This window comes from Dendrobium catenatum, unplaced genomic scaffold (genome assembly GCF_001605985.2).
Source record: "Dendrobium catenatum unplaced genomic scaffold, ASM160598v2 fragScaff_scaffold_1680, whole genome shotgun sequence".
Taxonomy (NCBI): Eukaryota; Viridiplantae; Streptophyta; class Magnoliopsida; order Asparagales; family Orchidaceae; genus Dendrobium; species Dendrobium catenatum.
Window position 1 is genome coordinate 62,409 of NW_021320142.1, and position 22,565 is coordinate 84,973.

Below are 22,565 nucleotides of genomic sequence, written 5' to 3' on the forward strand. Positions count from 1 at the left end.
TCTCTCAAGTGTGTGTGTGTAGGGTTACTTAGTATCAGTCTCTTTGACCATTACAAGTAGACTCTAAAGGTGAAAAATAAAAGTACAGACTGACTCAACCCTAAACCTACGCAATCCTGAACTGGCTTCTTCTTGATCGTCTGATCTTCGATTCCTGAAAAGTTAGAAGAAACAAGTAGTCCAAGAGAAATAGTGTTTGTCAATCATCAAAACATAAGTCATGAAAAAATAGATTTGCAACAAAATGAACAGGCCCGAGCCTCCCATTTCATTTCTCTTCTTACCTTCTCTCACTTCGGCAGAGCTCCACCTTCAGCTCCGCCCGCCTCGCGCTCGATCGAGCAGCCTCTCTCCTGCCAATGACTTTCTCTCTGACCGCCGACCCCACACCGGCCACCCTCGAAGGCTCGCTGTCTTGCCACCGTCGATCTCTCACCGGCCGCCGTAGCATTCGCGGGTGTTGAAGGAAAACTGGGATTGTAAGGTATACTTGAATTTTTTTCTGTGATTATTTGTTCTCACTAGACATTTGCAAGAGTTTGTAATCAAGTGTATGCTTTAGGTTGTAATGTAGACATTTACAAGAGTTAGTAGTCTTGTAATCATTTGAGTAGATCTAAATTTGAATTTATTAAGTATATTTTTAGTAATGATAGATGTAATGGGTTGATTGTGACTTTGGGTGAGAGCAAGAGAGAAAGAAAGAGATTGAGAGAGAGGGAGAGAGAAAAGAGAGAGAGAGGGAGAGAGAAACTAGAGAGAGAGAGAGGGAGAGAGAGAAAGAGCAAGAGAGATAGATAGATAAAGAGATAGCAAGAGAGAGAGCTAGAAAGATGGAGAGAGAGAGAGAAAGAGAGAGAAAGAGAGCAAGCAAGTGTAAGAGAGAGAAAGAGAGAGGGATAGTGAGAGAGAGAGAGATCGAGAGAGAGATAGAAAGAGAGAGCGAGAATGAGAGAGCGAGAGAGAGATAGAAAGAGAGGGAGAGAGATAGAGAGAGTGAGAGAGAAAAATCAAGAGAGAGAGAGAGAGAGCGAGAGAGAGGTAATAGAGGGAGAGAGAGAGAGAGAGAGAGAGAGATAGAGAGAGTGAGTGAGCGAGGTAGAGGTAGACCTTCAAAGACTTGGTTAGAAAATATTAGAAATAATCTTTCTTTATTAGATTTAGATGAGAATTTAAATTTTAACATGTCACAAGTTGGTTTGACCAAGTACTTTCTTTATTCGGTTGGATAATATCAAGGATCATCCTTCAAACCAATATTTTTTGCTTTAGTCACGGATGTTCTCATTAGACATTTGCAAGTCGATGTACTAAGTACTTTCCTTAGACTTGAATTATGATGGTCAACTTTAGAGTCTAAATGTTTTTGCTTGAGTAGATCTAAAACTAAATATATGGAGTGTAATTTTAGTGGAAATAGACATAGTGAGGGGATTGTGACTTTGGGTGATCAAGTCATTAATAAGATACATGTTTTAGATATCTTTGATCTTTTGTTCAATGTGATGGTGAAATAGAAGGGTATATTATCAGCACAATCATATTGCTGATAAAGAACATTAGGAGATGTAAAGAATATCCTCTAGTTGATCTAACGATGACTGGTAACTCAACCTAGTACCTCCAAACGGAAGTGCACAACGGGTCCAATTGTGATGCAGCGATCATGCCTTGTGTGATAGAATAGTCTCCCTTAAACTTAAGTAAAAATTTTATAATGTGGTGGCAAGATCTGCAATGCTTTATGGTGCCAAATCGTGGTCAATAAATTAAATTGATCCATTTGTGGCTTGACCCTTAGAGATATTTGGCTTTAATATACTTGTTTTAAAGTATAGCATGTTTTCACATATGTTATAATAAATGTTTTTATAACTATGTAGGGGGACGTTTGCTTCAACGTCCAAATGACTATCCAAGAAGAGAGAAGTTGGATGTATAACAGATTGTTATCGGGTCGAAAAGGATTGACAGTTGAATTTATACAGGGAGTTGAAACTTTCATTCAAGTTGCATCTCAACTGCCTTCCTTTGAATTTGATAAAATGTTTAGTTGTCCATGTTTAAAGTATAAAAACCTAGCATTCCTCAAGCCCGGTGATGTGAAGCTTGATTTATATTGTAGGGGATTTCTTCCAAACTACTGAATTTGGACATCACATGGCGAGTACGAGCCATACAGAGATCCTCATGCCGGTTCATCTATAGCTTATAAAACATTTGATGAAGATCAAATGAATAGACCCTATGAAGAACCTATTTTTGATGTAGCAAGTCATAATTTAAGGTGTAGTGTGGAAGAGCCACCAAATGCAGAAACACAAAAATTCTTTGAGTTATTACTTTAATCTCAAAAACTAATTTGGGATGGTTGCAGTACACATTCAGAATTATCCATTGCAGTAAGGATGCTAAGTATTAAAACTGAGTATAATATTCCCCGTGATTGTTTCAATGACTTTATTGGTCTTATGAAGGAAACTAATCCAACGGACAATTTAATTCCCTCGGACTTGTACCGAACGAAGAAATTAGTATCCAAGCTGGGTGTCACTGTTATAAAAATTGATTGTTGTATCAATTGATGTATATTATACTACAAGGATAATGCAGCAGAAGTTTATTATCACACTTGCAATGCTCCTCGGTTTAAGCCAAACTCGGGAAAACAACATCGTCAAAAGAAAGATGTGTCATATTCTCGTTTATTTTATTTACCAATCATTCCAAGAGTTCAGCGACTCTATGCCTCAATGAGTTCAGCAGGCCATATGAGATGGCATAAGAAGAAAATAGCAAAAAGTAGTGTTCTTTCTCATCCATCATATGCTGAAACGTGGAAATATTTCGCTCGAGTTCATGCTTCATTTGCTGCTGAACCCTGCAACATAAGATTAGGATTATGTGCTGATGGTTTTACCCCCTATAGTCAAACTTCTACATTGTACTCTTGTTGGCCAATTATATTAACACCATACAATCTTCCATCAGAGATGTGTATGACTACTCCGTACATATTCTTAACTCTTATAATACCTGGACCACATAATCCGAAAGTAAAAATTGATATTTTTTTGCAACCATTAATTGATGACCTCAAGTTATTTTGGGAAGGAGTGCTCACATATGACATATCAACAAAACAAAATTTTCTACTTCGAACTGCATTGTTGTGGACCATTGGTGATTTTTTAGCTTATGGTATGTTGTCTGGTTGGAGCACAACAGGAAAATTAGCATGTCCTTACTACATGGAGAATAGTAAAGCTTTCACACTAAAACATGGAGGGAAAAATACTTGGTTTGATTGTCATTATATGTTTCTACCTGCTAATCATTAGTTTCAGAGAAATAAAGAAGCATTCGTCAAAAACAGAGTTGAGCGGTCACCTCCTCTACCCAGATTAAGTGGTAATGATCTACTATAGAGACTTTCTAACATTCCAACAATTATTAATTTTCCAATGCTATCAGAGTCTAAATTTTTGGGTTATGGTGTTGAATATAATTGGATTAAAAAGAGTATTTTTTTGACATTACCATATTGAAGAACTAATTTGGTAAGGCATAATCTGGATGTTATGCACATTGAGAAGAACTTCTTAGACAATATTTTTAATACAATTATGGATGTTAAAGGTAAGAATAAGATAATGTCAAAACAAGGATAGACATTAAAGAGTACTGTAGGTGAAAAAGTTTGGAGTTAGTAACAACAATCGAGAGTAAAATAATGAAGCCCAAAGCTCCATACTCATTCACGTTAGAGCAAAAAAGATCGATATGTCAATGGTTTAAAGGTTTAAAAATGCTTGATGGCTATGGATCAAATATAATCCAATGTGTTAACATGAAATATGTAAGGTTATTTGGACTTAAAAGTCATGATTATCACATAATTATGGAGGTTCTTCTTCCGATCATAGTATGTATGTTACCCGATTACATATCAAATCCGTTGACTGAGCTTAGCATTTTCTTCAAATACCTATGTTCATCTAAACTAAGTGAAGATGCTTTACAGAGGTACGAGGATAACATACCAATCATCCTCTGCAAGTTAGAAAAGATATTTCCCCCAGATTTTTTTGATTCTATGGAACATCTTCCAGTCCATCTACCTTACGAAGTTAGAGTTGGTGGACCTGTACAATATAGTTGGATGTATCCTTTCGAAATGTAAGACATATTTTTATTAAGTATCCAATATTTTTGAATAAGTTGAGATAACATATTTTTATTAACTTGATAATTATAATTGTTCAATAGATATTTAAACAAGTTGAAGAAATATGTTAAGAATAAAACACAACCAGAATGATCAATATATGAAGCATATTTGTCTCAAGAAACCACTCATTTTTACTCCTACTACTTCGAGCTCCATGTAAGGAGTACAAGAATAAAGATTGGTCGTAACATGGACTTCGATGTAGAAAAATAATCACATGCTGCACTATCAGTATTTAGAAGGAAAGGAAAGCCCAGTGGCAAATATGTTGAAAGATTTCTCAACGATTTAGAAATAAAAATATCAAATTTATATGTGCTACTGAACTGTGAAAAAGTTGAGCCAATCTTAGAGTAAGTTCTTGCATATTGTTAATAATGAGTAATATTTATTTAAAATACTAAAGTATTATTTGTCACAGGTATTTCATAAGCAATTTGCCTTTGACAGATTCGAGGGATATTGAGCAAGCTGTTGCAAATAAATTTTTAACTTGGTTCAAATCATATGTGAGCACATCAATTTTAAAAATTTAAATCATATATATTATAAAAATTATTAATATTTAAAAATATTTTTAGGTGCAAAACTCTGATCACAAATATTTTGATAAAGGTTTGCAAGCACTAGCATGGGGTCCAATGCGAAAAGTAAAAACATGGCCAATATATATAGCGAATGGGTTCAGATTTCATACTAAGTCGTGGAGTGAAGGAAGAAAATTGAAAATTATGGAGTATGTGTTAGAGGGAACACTCATGAAGAAGATGAGTGTGATTATTACGGTATTCTGAATAAGGTTCTTGACTTGGAATACCCAGGCAAAGATGAGAACTTTGTATGTTTGTTTAACTATCAATGGTATGATCCAGTACAGAATAGAGGCACAAGGATTCATCATGCGTATGATTTAGAAGATGTAAAACATAGTAGAAGATACGAAAAATTTGATCCATTTGTGTTAGTAAGTCAAGCTATTCAAATTTATTTCAGCAAATATCCCAATGGTCGTAGAGACAAACAAGATTGGCTAGCTGTCATAAAAATAAAAGCACGGGGAATAATTGATCAATAATACATTGTAGAAACTACACATCAAGCGGATGAGATATCAAGTTATAGGCCTGTTGAAATTGAGGAGATGCCAACTACAACCTCTAGTATTGAAATGGTGTTAGAAGATGTGAATAGTTCAACTAGCTCAGGCGAAGATGAGAATGAGGATGAAAGTGAAGATACCCTTGAGAGCAATGAAAATAGTTTTGATGATTCTGAGTAATTTTTATAATTTAGAAATATAGAATTTTACTTCTCTTGTAATATTTTGAATAGTACTTTGAAATAAAAATGTTAATTTTTTATTTATATTCTAGCATTCTTTATTTTTGTAATTCATTAACTACTTTATTAATTGCTTCTTTTATTTGTATTCTGTTATATTTAAAATTATAGAATTATACTTTTTATTAATTACTTCTTTTATTTGTATTTTTTATATATTATAATGCTTTGCTAATTATTTCTTTTAATACATATAGCTTCAGGCGATGATCCTCCTCATAAACCATTTGCCTCAAAGTTTCGCCGGAAGAAGTTTACTGTTACTCCTAGCAGAGCCACACAGCCTGATGAAGGTGACGGACCTTCAGTTCCATCGGATCTACCTACACCACCACCACCACCAAGGGGCCAGCAGTAGTCCCCAAGTGAGCAGGGTCAGGGTCAGTCAGATCCACCTACTGTTGTACCTCCACACTTCCCTGGCTACTTCCCTCCTCACTCGATGAGTCCTCACTACCCCTCTCCAGATCAGGACACATGCTGCACCGTATCTATCCATATATACCCCCCAACCACATACATACGAGGCTAGCAAGGTACATGCCACTGGTCCTCATCCTCCTTACCCCACCCATGATTATTACTCCTATCGATGCCAGCATGGAGACACAAGGTAGACCCATTTAGTCACCACCAGAGGTTGCGCTAGGGACTCATACAGCTTGCCACAGATACTCAATATTATGTAAGCGCAGGGGAGAGTAAGTTGTGCAAATCTATTTTTTATGACTTATTTTTAATGTTGACAAAACACTATTGATTCTATTTGGACTGCATGTTGCTTCAACTTTTCAGGAATCGAAGATCAGACGAACAGACGAAGCTTAGTTCAAGATTGCGTAGGTTTAGGGTTGAGTCAGTCTGTACTTTTGTTTTTTCTCTCTTGAGTCTAATTTGAATTGTTCAAAGAGAGATGTGCTAAGTAACCCTACCACACACACCTTGAGAGACCTTAGAATTTCTCTTTTTACTCATATCCGGCCAGGACGATATTACATTGTCCTGGACCGATCAGGCTAAAACAGACAATCCTAAATAAGGATTCTTAATTAAGGCAAGTCGTCATTGCACAGATCGGCCTGGAAAGGATACATGTATCAGCTAGCGATAAGCTCCAAAACAGAAAGAAGTTTGCCCCATAGACAATTAAGGTATACTGTATTTTTTAAATTATCGGCAAAGGACGGATGCATTGATCGGGTCCTGGCACGACATATTCACAAATTTATGCACCCTTTTAATTGATCAGGAAAATCAAGGGGAGTTACTATAAGGATGATGATACGATCATATCGTCATGGTCGATCGCAGGATCGGCCAGACGATTCTATTCCAAAAAACCTTAGTGACTTCAGACGATAAATATCGGCCAGCTCGTATCCAGGGCTATTCTTAGGATGATTTTCCTCTGATTTGAACTGATCGGCCGGGATGATCATGAGATTGGCCTGGATGATCAAGCCAATTTTAAATCATCCAGTTTGCATTCAGGGCGATGCTCTGGCCAATCTTCTGAGATTTGTATTGATCGGCCAGGCCGATGTCCATATCGGCCTGGACGATATTGTCTGCAACTTGCAATTAATGAGCTCCTTTGAAGCTCTTCTATTTAAGAGCTCTTATTCAACGTTTTGAACAACCTTTGGCTGCTGCCTTGAGCTGAGAAGGCCTTGAGGAGAGAAAGAGAGAGAGGATCTTGTGAGGGGGAGCTTGTGAGGGGATTCACAAGGGTTGCTTCAAGGATCGCTCTGCTTCTTCTTTGTCTAGAAGTTCTCATCCGTGGAAGGGTCGGTAGAGGTAAGGAGTTAGCTTTTGGTTGTGGTTCTCTGCCAGCTTCAGGAGGAAGTAAAAGGAGGTAGGTTCTCTACCTTGCCGGGGTGGCAAAAAGGAGGTTTTTGTAAAGGCTTCTCCGCCTAGCCGTGGGGGCTAAAGGAGAGTCACATTTGTAGTGCAATACTTGGAAGGTGCCTCCAAGGAGTGGACATAAGTCGAGTTGACCGAACTACTATAAATTTTTGTGTTCTTGTTTATTGCTTCCGCACTTTTATTTCCGCATTTATTTTTCACGTGGTGTGATTTTGGTTTATTTGTTTTCGCTCTTTGTGAAAAGAAATTTTTTAAAATACCAATTCACCCCCCCTCTTGGTTAGCTTGGGACTAAGTTCATAGGGCTTAACATCCCTAACGAACTTTCATAAGTAAGTTCAGTTGATGTTATTAAGTTGTTTGTATTTTAATATATTACATGTTGTTGACAAAAAAAGTTACATGTAGCTTCAATCCTTCAAGGCCACCTATACACATTATCTGGGATATTATAAAGAATAAATATGATGCTCCATACTTATCCTGGAAGAAGATCCCAAAGGCGGTTAGAGATATGTGGTTTGGAGAATTTTAGATATATTTATTTGGTATGATTTCAAATATGTGATTTAATTTGTACTAATCTTTTTAATAATGCCTAAATTTTTACAGAAAGAATTTAGGTGGTTGTCTGAGCACAGCACGAGGATCAGAACCAATTTTAAGATGAGAGGAGCGACCCGTCTCAGGGACATGTTCACGGATATTAGAAAGTCCGGACAGCGTCCAAATTAGATTGGAGAGAGCGTTTGGGCTGATTTGAGTAGTGCTTGGGCGACCCCTGAGTTTAGAAAAATAAGATAGCAGAATAAGCAGAACAGAGCCTCTGACTGTGGGGGTTTAGGAAGCTCTCTTCATACTGGTGGATCTGTTCTTCATACGGATTATAGACGACGACTGGTAAGAGTTTAAAATTAGTTTATTAAATATGTTTATATTATTATAACTATATCTTAAATTTCCAGAAATAGTACCTTGGTCAGGAGCCAACACCACTGGAGTTACATACAAGAACTCATCAACATCAAGCTGACCATCAGTGAGTTGATGAAAAGGCTAAGAATGCTCATGTGAGTAAAATTTCTTGGAGTTTTGGAATAAAAATTTATTTTAATAAAACTAATTGTAATAATAATATATTTTATGGCTATATTCTCGCAGGATGATTTTATACGAGCTCGAGAAAGTCGGTAGTCCACTGGCGAAGGATCATCATCAAGATCGGCCCACACTTCTGAGTATCATACATGGTCAGATGTTGTTGGTGGAAGACAGAGGGGGAGGATATATGGCTTGGGTTCACAGGGTCATGTTTATGAGGGGAGTTCATCCACCTCAGCATTTTATGATCCAAGTGGAGCTGAAGAAAGTATGAGTCAGAGGGTTGCAGCATTGACTAGAGAGATTGAAGAAATGAGAAGGGTTCAAAATGAAATACAAGAAAAGCTGCAATCCTACAGAGTTGAAACTCAAAGGAAGCAAGAGGAAGAGCAGCGACGAACATCTCGAGACAGCGAGGATACAGCTGAGGAGTAGAACTTTTTTATGTTTATTGTGAACTTGTAAACTTGTGAACTTGTGTTTGATGGTTGAACATATTAACTTTGTTTACATTTAATGTTTTGTTTGGTTGTACTTATGTATATATTTTTGATAGTTGATTGAATATAGAGGCGTGTTTCCAAAAACTTATTGTTATATATTGCTTTCTCTACAAGTTTAGAATTTAGGGTGAACCTCCCTCAAATAGAGGAGAGGCTGTCAAATTTTTTTTCAGGTGCTACAGGTTTTCGGCGGCCAACCAGCAGTTTGGCCGTCGGAAATGATGATACCGGATGGCTGATTTATGCCGCCAGTAAATTCTTTCAGCCGCCAGTGAAATACCGACGGTTTACCGACGTCACCCGGCGGTTATCCGGTGACATACCAGCGGTAAAGACCGCCGGCCTGACCGTTGGCAGCGGCCGCCGGGTAACCGCCGGTGTAATACCAGCGGTGTATCGACGTTTGCTGACGGTTGTTCTAACTCACGCCGACCGCTATAACCTCCGACATGCCGTCGGTATATAGATCGTCGGTTAGCCATCGGTAAAAGTACCGGCGGCTCAACGGTCGGAACATCATCTGTACAAAAAGCTATCATAACCGTCGGTATAAGCCGCCGGAACAACGTCGGCAAATAAAACCGCCGAAAAAAGATTGCCGGCAATGGTTTCTAACGCCATTTTTACTGGCGGCTTGAAAACTGCCGCAAAGCCGCCGGTGTTTTAGAAAATCGCCGGTTTTACCAGTATAACCGCCGGTATTAACTAAATTTCCTGTAGTGTTCCTTCCAACAGCCGACCACTTCCAATGTTCCTTCTCTACCTTGAAGTCTCTCTAACAAACGAACCAAGCAGCTCATCTTCCTAGCAACTGGAGCTGTCATTTATCAACTAGAGGAAATATGGGGAGTTAAACTGGTCGAGTGGGAGATCGTGAAGTCCAATCAGCTAGGAGAGTTTGTGGTTCTCTCTTCATCTAGTCTACTTTATATTCAGATACAGTAGCATGAAGTTACTCCATTCATTCCTCTATTGGGAGCTTCCACCTCTTATGTTGTAGTAGCAGCTCTCCTAAAATTTTAACTAGAGTATGCCAATGAAGTGTATTAGTAGGAGTTACCAACAATGTTTTGATTTGAAAGCTTGTATTTCTCAATGCATGATACATGTTAATTGATGATTGATTGAATCCGATGATATGTTAATTTGAAAATCTTTGTTCATTAGAAAGTTTGTACAAATCTTCAAATGAGGTACTGATGGAGCTGATTGGAAGCTCGGGCTAAAGAGCTAGAGTGTACGTGTCAATCAACTGTCATGGATAGGTTTTATTTATGGTGGGCTTTCATATGTTAAGGTTGTCTTTGATATAAAAATAATGAAAGCCCGTAAGATACACAAGTATATATGTCAATCAGGTAATAAAGTGATTGAGAATAATGTAAATTCTAAATAAAGTGTTCTACTTAAGTATAATTAAACTACCAATGTTTAGTATGGATGCATGATTTATCCAACTGAATGAAAAGCAATTATTTTGTGTTTTTTCCACTTAATGGAGACTTTCAAGAAAAATAGATACTAAAATAAATAATATGTTTGAGAGTAATAAATGTAAAATAATATAGTTTTCTTAATGAGACTCTTAATTTTAGATGTGGATCAAAGCATGTGGATCTTTAGATCTATGCAAAGCTTGTAGGGGTTAAAAGAGAAGTTTATGGCCTTCCTACAATTACAATAGCTCCATAAAATGAAGAAGGTTTGACATCCTATGTCTAGTTATACCAAAATTCAATTTCAATACTCTTATTTGCTCCAATATTTCACCATCAAGATAATATATCACACTATATATTAACTACCACATGGCCATTCTATATATTAAATTAAGAATGGGAGTTATTAAAAATATCTATAAACTATTTCAAGGCCCAAGAGTTTATATTAGTACTTGCTATATTTTTTTATCATTAGCCCAAAACTCAAAGATTTAATTAGATATGGAAAACACAAAAAATCAAACTCATATTCATTTCATTAATATAAGAAAAGGCTACAAGAGAATTAATAATGATAAATGTCACCCATAAGGATTAATTGATATTCTCTACACTCTTTCTTCCTCTAACAACATAATTGCTTACACAATATAGGCTAAGATCTCCAACTAAAAGTATCTTGTCCTTCCTTAGCCTCCTCTAGACTGTACTCTAAGGATAACTAAAGAAAGACAATAAAAAATATAAGACTCCAATAAAAATGATAGAACTCTATAACAAAAGAATTGAAAAACTATTTATAATAAATGCAGAAATGGCCTCAAGCACTTTGATGCTCAAAGTATTGGTGCTATGGTATTATAAGATCAACTAGGACCTCATTACTATTGGGTTTACTCTATTGTGGAGTTGTGCTAACCTAGCACAATTAATGGTTGAACAAGCATGTCTTTTGTTTAAGTTGGAGTGGCTTCTCATTTTGGCTAGTACTACACTGCAATGTTGTAAAAATCCAAACACACACACAAAACATCCTTAAAATAGCCCATGTGTGCACACAAACACACATATAAAAAAAAAGAAAAAATAAAAAATATATTAAGTGGCTTGAGGTTAATCACTGCCATGGTGAAACATAACTTAACCCCCCTACACCTTCCAGGTACTTCTACTTGAACTTGTCACCATTCATGAAGTAGATCCACTTCATCAAGGGAAGGGCCACCATGAAATCCAATCTCATAGAGCCAACTAGGGTCCTTATCTTGCTATATTTCCCCGTAATCTTAGCAATACCCATCTTTAATTTAGTCGACTCCTTTTTAAACTCGACAACCTCATTTGGAGCCCCTTGTAAGCTATTATGCATGCCCACACAATGGAGGTTTAACATTTATTCCACAACTAAAAGCCACCCAATGACCTCCTCCAATGAGATAGCCCCTTAGGGTGGGAAGACCTTTGCAAATTAACCCATCAATAGTATAGTGTGTAGCATTGTATATGTTATATGTGTAGCCATGTATTTTATACTTTTTTCTCTATCTAGCAATTTTTTGTAGCCCACAGAACTCTACTAATAAGGGGTGCTGATGAATAGTTTGGATAATGTTTAACACTTATAGTTCTTAAATGATATATTAGAAACTCTACCAGTTTGAGACCTTTAACGTTTTTTTAAATATTTTTTCTTGATTTTGTCTCTCTCCTCCTTTAACTCTACTCTCGACTTTACATTTTCAAGCATATTCTACTTGCTTGTTCATCCAATATGTCTAATAAAGAGTGGTGTGAGAAGGGGTCAAGATGGGATACATAAATAGCAAGAGAGAAAGGAAGTGAGATTAAGTAAGAGAAAGACTGTGAATAAGACTGACTCAAGAGGGAAATCAAGGGATATTGAGAGTGGGCAAGTGTGAATGAAAGAATATCAAAGGATGAGCAAGAGTAACAGGAGGAAAGCACATAATAAACAATCAATGAGGGACAACATACTGAGCAACAAAAATCTTAGCTGCATGGTCGACCAACCAAGGGATCATGTGATGGTTTTGTATTTGTAATGAAATGAGAAAGAAAGAATATGAAATCTTTTGTTTTCTTCGTCTTTTCCAATCAAGTTAAGAACTTAACACTAACTAAATTGTTTTAGTGTCCTTTATGAGTTCAATTGAAAACTATAGAAATAGTTAAATTTTTTAAGTCATTTGTTTATGATTTTGGTAGACAGATGATGAGAATTAGATGAAGAAAACGATAATTAAAAGATTGGAAAAAGTGTGAATACAATTTAAGTAATTAAATGAAAGGTTTTGAAAACCGGACCGAACAAAAAACTGGAAGAAGGTGAGGTTCACTGTTTGACCGGTTCGACCGGTCGATCCGAGGTAGAACCGGATGACGTAATAAATATTAATATTTTTAAATTATAAAATGAAAGAAAATTTTTCATCTAATACATTCACTATACAATATACATTTCATTTTCATATCAAAATAATCAAATAATATATCAAAATTTTCCTCTTCAAAATACATCAAATCCTTCATTTCAATAGTGAATTGCTATAGCTTCAATGTCTGATTCCTACTTAAAAAATTTGCATCCAGCAATAAAACAGATTCCTTACCATGAACTAGCTTTTCTAACCTGATATTTCTAAACACCACATGCATATAACCAATGCTGGAGTTAATTAATCTCAATGACAGAAGATGAAGGGTTTTAGAGCTAGCAACTACGCTTCTGATGTCGGAGCAGAACATCAGCGCTTGTTTCCTTCGAGTTATTTTATTCATCTCTATAAAATAGCAGACAAATCCGACTATAGACCACATGACAGCAATTGCGAAAAATACCACTCATTTCTCCAGAAATCAACTTTGGTGAGAAAACAATAAAACAATCAAGGGATGAAAAACCACCATATTGTGCTCTCTCACATGTTCCAAAAAAATATCTTCAATGCATCTCATTCTCCAAACTGAGAAAAATAACTAAAATAAGAGCAGATCAAAGGAAAGATATATCCAAAAATATCACAACAAATATGAGGCAGATGTACAAGAATACAAGCAGAAAATCACTAATGCAAAAAATGAAAAAAGAGCTGAAATATTAGGAAAAAAAATAAAAATGTTCAACATAGAAAATAGAGAGGGGGACATCTAGAACACTAAAGAGATGAACTATTATTGGAGCCGAAATCTCCTATGCTTCTTTGTCTTCTGCAGTTGCCACAGACAAATCCAAGCACCAACAGAGGAGCTACAGCGACGAAGGAGGAGGAGGAGCGGAGGAGAGCCGCGGGTTTGGGAGAAAAATAAGCTAGGTTTTACAGTTTTACTTCACATACTTATTTAGTTATTTCTCAAAAACCACACGATTGAAACCAAACGGCTGAACATGCATCTAAGTTTAACGGGGCGGTTTGAGTCCGGTTTCTGGTTCGCCGGTTTCACGGTCCGATCGGCGATCCGACCAATTCAAATCCGGGTCCTTGCTTTGCCAGTTTTGGTGTTAAAACAAACATGCCGGCCGGCCGGGTACCGGTTCAACCGGTTAAACCGGCCGGTCCGGTCCGATTTTTAAAACGTCGATTAAATGAGAAAATAAGATACTTTAATTTGGGTGTTGAAAATAGTTTTAAATAAAATGATTTTATGGATTTCAGGGGAGTTTATTATATTTTATGTCAGTTGACTTATCTATAATACTAATAATTGATTTTAGACTAGGTTAAAATAGACGAATAGAAAAATTTGTTTTATCATAGACAATGCCTGTTATAGAAATATAATTTATATGATATGATGTGATTTCCTTCTTGATATTAGTATTGTACTAATGAATGCTTGAAACCCTCTTATATCATCATCTTTGAATAGAATAAACTTAATGGAAACTTTTATGCATATTTATCTGTATTGAAAAGCATAAATACTGTTTATAATTTTTTTTTATATTTCTATAACCTAGTGATAAGATGTATCTCATCATGATTATTATTAACAAATATTTATTTTAAACGATCTAGAGCATTAAATGATGGGAGAATATATTGTTATATAAAAAAATTGGAACAATAAGTTAGTGATATTTATATTATTTAAAGAATTGGCAAGCAATTGTAGCATTGTTGTATTTTTATGTTGAATTACTCATAATAATATTTTTTTAATAATTCTTTAATTTTTAGAGTAAATAGAAGTAATTAATTTTTTATTTGATCACCTATTCTCACCTTAATATTCCAAGCTACCGGGCATAGTAATGACAATAATTTTTTTGCTAGAGCTTAGTTTTTGCAACAAATAAAATTAAGAAAAAAAATGTCAGAGAACCAAGAGCTGTTCATTCTATGAGTAATACTGCAATAACTACCATTCCAATCTTCACTGAATCACATTTCATTTGAGCATACAGATTTGTCTCTATTGATCGTCCCTACGTTAAATAGAATGCACATATAAGAAAAAAGCATTATCAACAAATAGGACGTGTAATCTTAAATCTTAATTTGTTAACCTGCGTGATCATTCAAACAGAGACCACATACCATTCCCTCCAATACAACCAGGTCAGCATCACTCGCCAGATATGCCAGCTCTGGTGAAACATTTGCAAGATCAATAACCTGAAATTTCAGAGGATTGTTGTTTGATCCATGTGAAATATCAGACGAAGAATTGGTGGAAAACTCAAGTCCTTACAGGCAAATCATTTCCAGAATTAGCAACTAGGAGACCAGATGCATCTACACCAACAAGCTGACCTTTTTCATCCTTCAGCTGATGATGGAGCAGTAAGACTTGTCAGAATAAAAAGCATTTTGAGTGCAGCAATGCTGCATATGTGGATTAAAATTATATTCACCTTTGAAATAATCTCTACCAACTCAGGATATGTTACATCATTGATTGAGGGTAAGTCATTAGCAGCAAGAACGACCTGAATTGGTTATTAAAAAAAAAAAAAAGTGGAATATGATTTAGGGATTGCACTAAAATACTCATTATGGTTAAGAAGTCTATAGTAAAAAACTAACAACAAAGAGATATACGAGGAGAACGGAAATTGCAGAAGATTTTTCACAGGAGAAACTATTCTCTGATTCACCTAATTATTTAATGTGCAAATTTAAGGTAAGAGAACATAACCTGTGTACCACGTTTAAGCAACTCTCTCGCAAATGGCAATATGCCTAAAACAATATCTGCCCCAGAATTATCAACAAATATAATGGCCTGCAAATAAAGAAAAACCACAAAAAATTACTTTGTAAACCTTCCAAAGAAGCAGCAAACACCGAAATGTTTATAATAAAGATCATATGAAAGATTAAGAAGAGGGGAAAAAAAACTTCCATCATCAAGAGATGACATGTTTTAATATGTTCAATATAAAACTCTTGTCGCATTAAAAAATAAACTTAGAATTTAAATGACAACATCAAGAAAAAAAAAAGTAATGTACAGAACAAGGGGCATTTCCATATGTTATAGAACAGTTCGGTAAAACACACAATTTGATGTAGGAAAATAAATGATTTACATTAAGAACGGTATCTATTATAGATAAAACTAGGTTAATAAGTAAATATAATAAGCCAAAGCCAAATGTGAGAATTATAAAATGGCATTGTATGATATAGAAATCACATGGACCGAAACCAGGTAAACCTGCTAAGATAAAAAAACTTCAAGAACAACTACAGGGTTCATGCTTAACAGCTAAATACATGAGGCGAAGCGAACAAGGAGCGCTAAATAGAAATTTACTTTGCCTATTTGTGCAACAACTTTAAAAAGTAAAAGCATAATGATTGTTATAAAGATTACCTTTTTCCAGGACTTCTTAGCCCAATTGGTTTTAAACGAATCCAAGTCATCAATAACCCAGGGTCGAGAGACAAGATTCTGACAACTTGCAAGAAAGGACAAGCCATCCTTTGCAAAAACTTCTGCAAGCTATTTGAACAAAACGTATATGTATCATAATGCATTTCAATTGCAATTGTTGTCAAACACCGTATTTTTTCCATTATTCAGCTTGAAGGTAAGTCAACATAATTAAAAAGACTGAAGAACTAATAACCCTTTTATAAACTAATAGTTGGGAAAATGTAGTTTATATGATGCAATGCTACAATATTGAAATGCAGTTGCATAAACTAATAGTTGGAAAAATATAGTTTACACTACAAGTTTAAATGGACCGGAAAAAACGCATAATTTATTGTTTTTCTGTTGCAAGTAAAACGTATTTAGATCAATGAAATCTCATCTCAAACAAAGAAATGTATTCTTTTCTTTGGGAAAGAGCCTAAATTCCGAGCATGGACCAATTCTGTTTAATTTAGAGCCTTCTTGATCTTCAAAGCTAATTAGATTTTCTATTAATATGACGTGTAATATAAACTCATATAAAAATATAGATATTTAAAAATTATAACCAATCAATCTAACAATTCGCTTTTTTTAATAATAGCAAAAATAATGTTTAAAAATAATTGATAATAAAATGACTGCAAACATAGAAGAACTTTATTAAATATTTATAGACAAATAAAATAAGCGAGTAAAATAATTAATTTCTATAAAATCATATTTTGATATATTGCTTTTTCATCAAATCAATGGCATTAACCTAGTTATTAAAACACATATAGAAAAAAAATAGACAAGAAACGAAATTGCGCAAGTAGAGAAAAAACAATCTCATGCTGGTGCAAGGATATAACTTCCCCTGTATTCAAGTAGTTGTACTTACAAAACATTAAAAAAATTCATACATTCAACTTGTACTCGCTAGATTGAATATTGGAAGAGGAATTTTGTTCAAGCTAAAATTTCCTAATTAAATGCCTCCGTTCACACTATATAGAATTCACATTTTCTAGTATCGTAGATAAGGTTAGCATAGGATCAACCTCGATTAAGTTTAAATTAACCCCAACTTTAATTTAATTTCCCAAAATAGCCGAGAAATATATGGTTTTAGATATAAAATTTCCAATACACCTGACTTGTAGTTGTAAACTCACATCAATCGCACAAAGGAACTAAATATCGAGCAAAACCCATTTTTCAAATATTTTGCACATTCTATTTTAAGATCTTCTAGCATTTTTTTTAATAAGCTCCATAGTTAAAGTGTATGCAAGCTAAGTAATCTGTTAACCTTTTAACACCACAAATAATTCTCTTGAGACAAAATTGGTATTTTAAATGGACATCATCCTTTTAATTCCTGGCACTTCATCTTCAGTAACATATTTTCAAGTTAAATATTTTCATATAGTACCATCAACAATTAAAATAAGCTAAGAAAATAAATTACAAAAAATAAAAATAATATATAATAACAAGAATTTAAAAAAGATTCAGAAGAAAACTAAAGTAGCAAATTAAGAAAAATGAACATAAATCTATTAAAACAAAAAAAAAAAGAAAACTAAAAAAGGGAATTAAAATATATCTAAAGAAAACTAAAAAAATAAATCAGGACAAATAAAAACAAGTTTTTTTCAAAAGAAAATTATAAATATCTATAAGAAAATAAGAAAAAAAAAAACTTAAAAGAAAACCATTTGCTTTTCTAGTAAGAAAAGAAATAAACTTGACCTACTTGCTTGCAATCACTGATGCAAATGTTCCCCTCCTAACCATTGCCACGTACACTCTTCTCCCAAATCACAGTCGCAGACGCTCCCCTCCATGCTCACAAACGCTCCCCCATCCCCTCTCGCAGACTCTCCCTCACAAAAACTCTCCAAATTCTCACTCGTACTCTTAAATCACAACCCTCTCATGCTCAACTTTTAACTGTAGCCTATAATGAATATAAATTCTAATCTAAAAATTTAAAACCTCTTACATATATCAGAAAAAGAAATATTTTGATCATAAATAAATATTTATTTGCGGCGTTTGCCTCAGGGGCTAAATGGAAAAGGCATACGCCTCGCTCAGGCTAGAAAATCAAAAGTTGCTAACGAGGCCCCTCATTGTGAAGCACGTGCAGGTGCCTTTCATACCGCCATTTAGAGACTATAGACTAGGTTTTTAGATAAGACTGGCATTAAATCAATCTCAATTAAATCTAAATAAAACACAATTAAATTTTAATTCCCCAAAATAGTTGGATATTATTCTGTTTCAAATTTTAAATTTTCAAAAGACCCACTTTGCAGTAGCAGCTTTGCACCACTCTCACATAGGAATAGGTTGTCCAAATTTCATGGAAAACAATCTAAAAGAAACGCAAAAGCCAAGCCAACGAAACTAATTGTAAGAATAACACCACTTCAATATATGCAGAAGAACAAGATAAGGCCTAGTAGGAAGGAAAGCAGTTCCTACAACACAACACCATTTCCCTAAAAAAATCAAACATATCGATTGCCAAAACAATTACTCCAACAAAATGCCTACTTTATTATTTCTTTTTTTTTAATTTTACAATTGCAACACTGGCAATCTAACAACCACCCTCCATAGCAGCCACCAATTTATCTATTATTATTAGTAGCATAAAGATATAATGCAATAATCCATAACCTCCCTTTGTAGATATTAACCCAAACTTAACCAAGATTATAATCATGTTAACTAAAAAAACTAATGTAGAGCTAGAAAATACCCTCTCAACCATTAAAAGCACTCTGGGCCATCATCATTGGCATGCCCTCAAATAGAAAAGACAAGTATAATGAATAAAGTAATTAAATAAACGAATTACTAAAAAAGTTACTAAACTATAAAAACATAATAATTGATACAATGCTTCTAATAATAAAAGCTAAAATTTTCATCCCATCAGGGTAGGTGTTCAAATATTCTAACAGGTTTATCTAGTAAAAATTTATCATTCTCAACCAGACAAAATGGCAAAAAAAAATTCATGCAGCCAACTCCACGTAGTGGGACAAAGCCTTGATGTTCTTGTTGTTTGTATGAAACTATAGCAAAAAGCATATGCGCTACAAAATGCTTCCAAAATTTTATGGAATAGATAAAAGAATATGACTCACTGGTTTTTGGTCTACTTTTAGTTCATGTCTAATTTATGTTCGCAATAATAAACCATAGGTGTGGACCACAAATCTGGCACCATTTACAAAAAGAATCATTACTATCTGATCAAATCCATATACAAATCTTAGATTTAGGATGTGATAAGGTTCAAAATGTGTGACTTGGCACTTAAGTTATTCAGGATAGTGCCCAAGAAACTAATTCGATATCACCCTAGGGTTAAGTCCACATTCAGCTGTCAACCTTCTAATGTTAGCAAGTAACCACCAACATTATAACAACCTTTCGTTGACCAACAATCTCCACACAAACACCTCAGTAATTCCTGTAAAGCACCACCAAGTATTAGCTTCAATCCTATTACTAGTCGACATATGGTCACTCCTTATTTACTAACACATGGCCACCCCTCTTTTCATCTCTCGGAATACTGCTGTAAAAGACTAGCATGGTGAAGTCTGTTATAAGAATGTTTCTAGGGACCTACGATAGTTTGGAATCCCATTTCTTCTACATGTATCCCATCTAACGATGTGTGAGAGCTTTTCAGCCTTCAGAAAAGTGAGCAGGAAAAAGGATCAGAGCTCAAGCAACTCCCATATGTAACATATGAAGCAAAAATAAAAAGAAGATTCCTCCTCGCTCATAAGTGTTATAAATCCAATGCATTTAAATCCTTTATTTGTTCTACTTTCTCGCATTCTCTTCCTCCATGATCCCCCCATTCTAGAAGCAGCCCCGCTGGTCAAAATCTACATCACACACTTAACACTAGATCCAGCAGCAACGCTGGGTCTGTGAGCACCTAGGTTATCATACCATCATCATGATGAAACCAAAATCAGCAACCCATATCATCACCATGATATTTTCTGTTTCATTGGGTTCAAAAATATGAGCCAAATGAGATTTCAAATTAATACATATATCCTAATTGTATGTATATCAAATGAGAAAAATACAACTGTTCCCATAGGATGTGGCAGTGAAAAAGAGACAACATATACCGCGATTAAAGTGTATCAATTAGTAATTTTGCAATTCTAGCTTGAGGAATACCATTCTAATGGGATTTATAACGTGTTAACCAGGACTAACAACTTATGTTGCAGTAATATGTGGCTGGCAGTATTTAGATTTCTATTACCCAGGACTAGCTTAAAAATTTTGTGATTAGTGGGATACACAATTTCTTTTCCTTTTTATTTTTGCATTTTTTGTTGCCTGAAAAGACAATGGATAGGGAAATCAAGAGAGTATGTACATATAGGTGTGTACAGTTAAAATTAACAGATTTACTTTTTTCAAAAAATAAAAAAGGGTGTACAGTTCGAAAGTATGTACATGAAAAGTCAAGTTATTTTTTTGAGAAAAATTCTAAGTTAGATGAGATCCCTTCCTGGAGTTAATTTCTTGATCAAGAGAAAGACTTGAAGCTTTCAAAGAGGGATTCTCCTTGAAAAAGAGTGAGACTTAAATCTACCATTTTGTGAATTCCTTATACTTTATTTTCTTTCCTAAAAAACTTATGATGGTTTGAATGCATGAAAGATAAAAAAACTAGAGTTCAAATGAATGTCTGATTTTCAATTAGTTACACGGTTTCTTGTGATTCTAAATTTATATGCATTGCTTCAAGAAGAAACAAAATTTTTTCTTCTATGTTGAAATTCATGTTTTTGAATTTCATCACAAATAATTGATAATTGTTAAAACTAATAGTTTGTAGGTTGCGAGTTTTGTGTATGAGTTGCATGAATTTGTGCATCACCTATGTTGCACGGACACGGACACGGCGACACGGACACGAGACGACACGGACACGGGACACGGCTTTTTTTGAAAATATAGGACACGGGTACGGCGCGGACACGGCAATACATTTTTTTTATATAGTGTATATATATTAATGTAATATAATATTAAAAATGACAAACAATAATAAATGAATAGGGAATAAAATTTTAGGTAAAATTTGATCTTACCTTCTTACCTTTTTCAGCATTACAGCAGTGACAATTTCACTGGTAGGGAATACAAGATTTGGGGTAAGCAGGGGCTGTTATGTCGCTAGTTACCTAGTGGCTCGATGTATTTTTTTGGTTGAATTTTCATTGGCAAGTTTATGTTTTTAATAGTCTCTGTTTAAGAAAACTTTGTCATCTGAAATTATAATTTCTTTAGCAAAACTTGGACTAGCATCCATTTTTAGGAAGGCCCTGACCACTAAAGGCTTGATAAGCTTAGTAATAGTAGTATTCACACCAAAGGGATAACTAAAAAGTATCCAAATAAAATAAAGTTTGATGGTTCATAAAATAAACAAGAGTTTATGAAAACAATCCACTCATAGGAAACACTTGTATATCTCAAGTATTTTCTATCAACCTTCGGAAAATAGCGAGAATTCTCCACAAATATCCACACGAAATCATGAAACAGTAGATAATTTGTATTCTTTGATGAAAGGGAAATGCAAAATACCAAGATACAATTGAACCTCTATTCGAGAGGAGGATCTTTCTCTCCCAAATCTCTAGACGCTGCTAGAGCCCAAAGAAACTAAAAGATCTCAAATTTAAGCCAAATTCAACATTCTCTAACCCTAGGAAAACAAATTATTTAATGCATACAAATAAAAAAGAAATCCCTAAATAGTCCCGACATTCAAATTTCCCTCCTAACTCCCTCAAAAAAACTTCCTAAACAACTCACACACACCTGGGCGTGCGTTCGGCGTGTACATGAGGCGGAAAAGTCCGCCTCTGTTCATGTAATCCAGTCCCATCGGACTGGCTGGACCGCTCCAATGGACCGATCTAACAATACTTTCCTCCCAATGATCCACCTTGTCTGCAAGGTGGAAAGACGACACCCTCCTCCATTCCCTCTTCATCACAAACGGTAAGAACCTGAAGAGTTTGGTCCTTACACCTGTGCCCCGACGTATACCTCTCATCACATCTGAAACAGAGCCCCTTCGCCCTTTCTCTTGTAATTCTGTTTCTATGAGAGCTTCTTGAAGTTGTCCACGGGTCTTAC

At 35.0% G+C, this 22,565-nt stretch overlaps 1 protein-coding gene across 1 annotated transcript; it reads right to left on the reverse strand.

Annotated features, from left to right (window-relative positions):
- Positions 1 to 14,790: 14,790 nt before the first annotated feature.
- On the reverse strand, positions 14,791 to 22,419 carry LOC110104896 (uncharacterized protein At2g17340). Its single transcript, XM_020834179.2, has 8 exons — positions 22,245 to 22,419; positions 20,343 to 20,395; positions 16,326 to 16,454; positions 15,645 to 15,731; positions 15,361 to 15,435; positions 15,198 to 15,275; positions 15,044 to 15,121; positions 14,791 to 14,931 (listed from the first exon to the last, which is right to left on the reverse strand). The coding sequence occupies exons 1-8, from the start codon at positions 22,417 to 22,419 to the stop codon at positions 14,839 to 14,841; spliced, it is 768 nt and encodes a 255-aa protein (XP_020689838.2). The 3' UTR covers positions 14,791 to 14,838.
- Positions 22,420 to 22,565: the final 146 nt, after the last annotated feature.

Bases quoted from the DNA above. Each gene is read 5' to 3' on its own strand.
- LOC110104896 (XM_020834179.2), bottom strand. From the start codon at position 22,419: ATGAAGAGGGAATGGAGGAGGGTGTCGTCTTTCCACCTTGCAGACAAG. The intron at 20,396-22,244 runs GTGTGTGTGAGT...CCAATGAAACAG, and splicing joins CACGCCGAACGCACGCCCAG to AAAATATCATGGTGATGATA. The intron at 15,436-15,644 runs GTTATGTTCTCT...TAACCAATTCAG, and splicing joins TGCTTAAACGTGGTACACAG to GTCGTTCTTGCTGCTAATGA.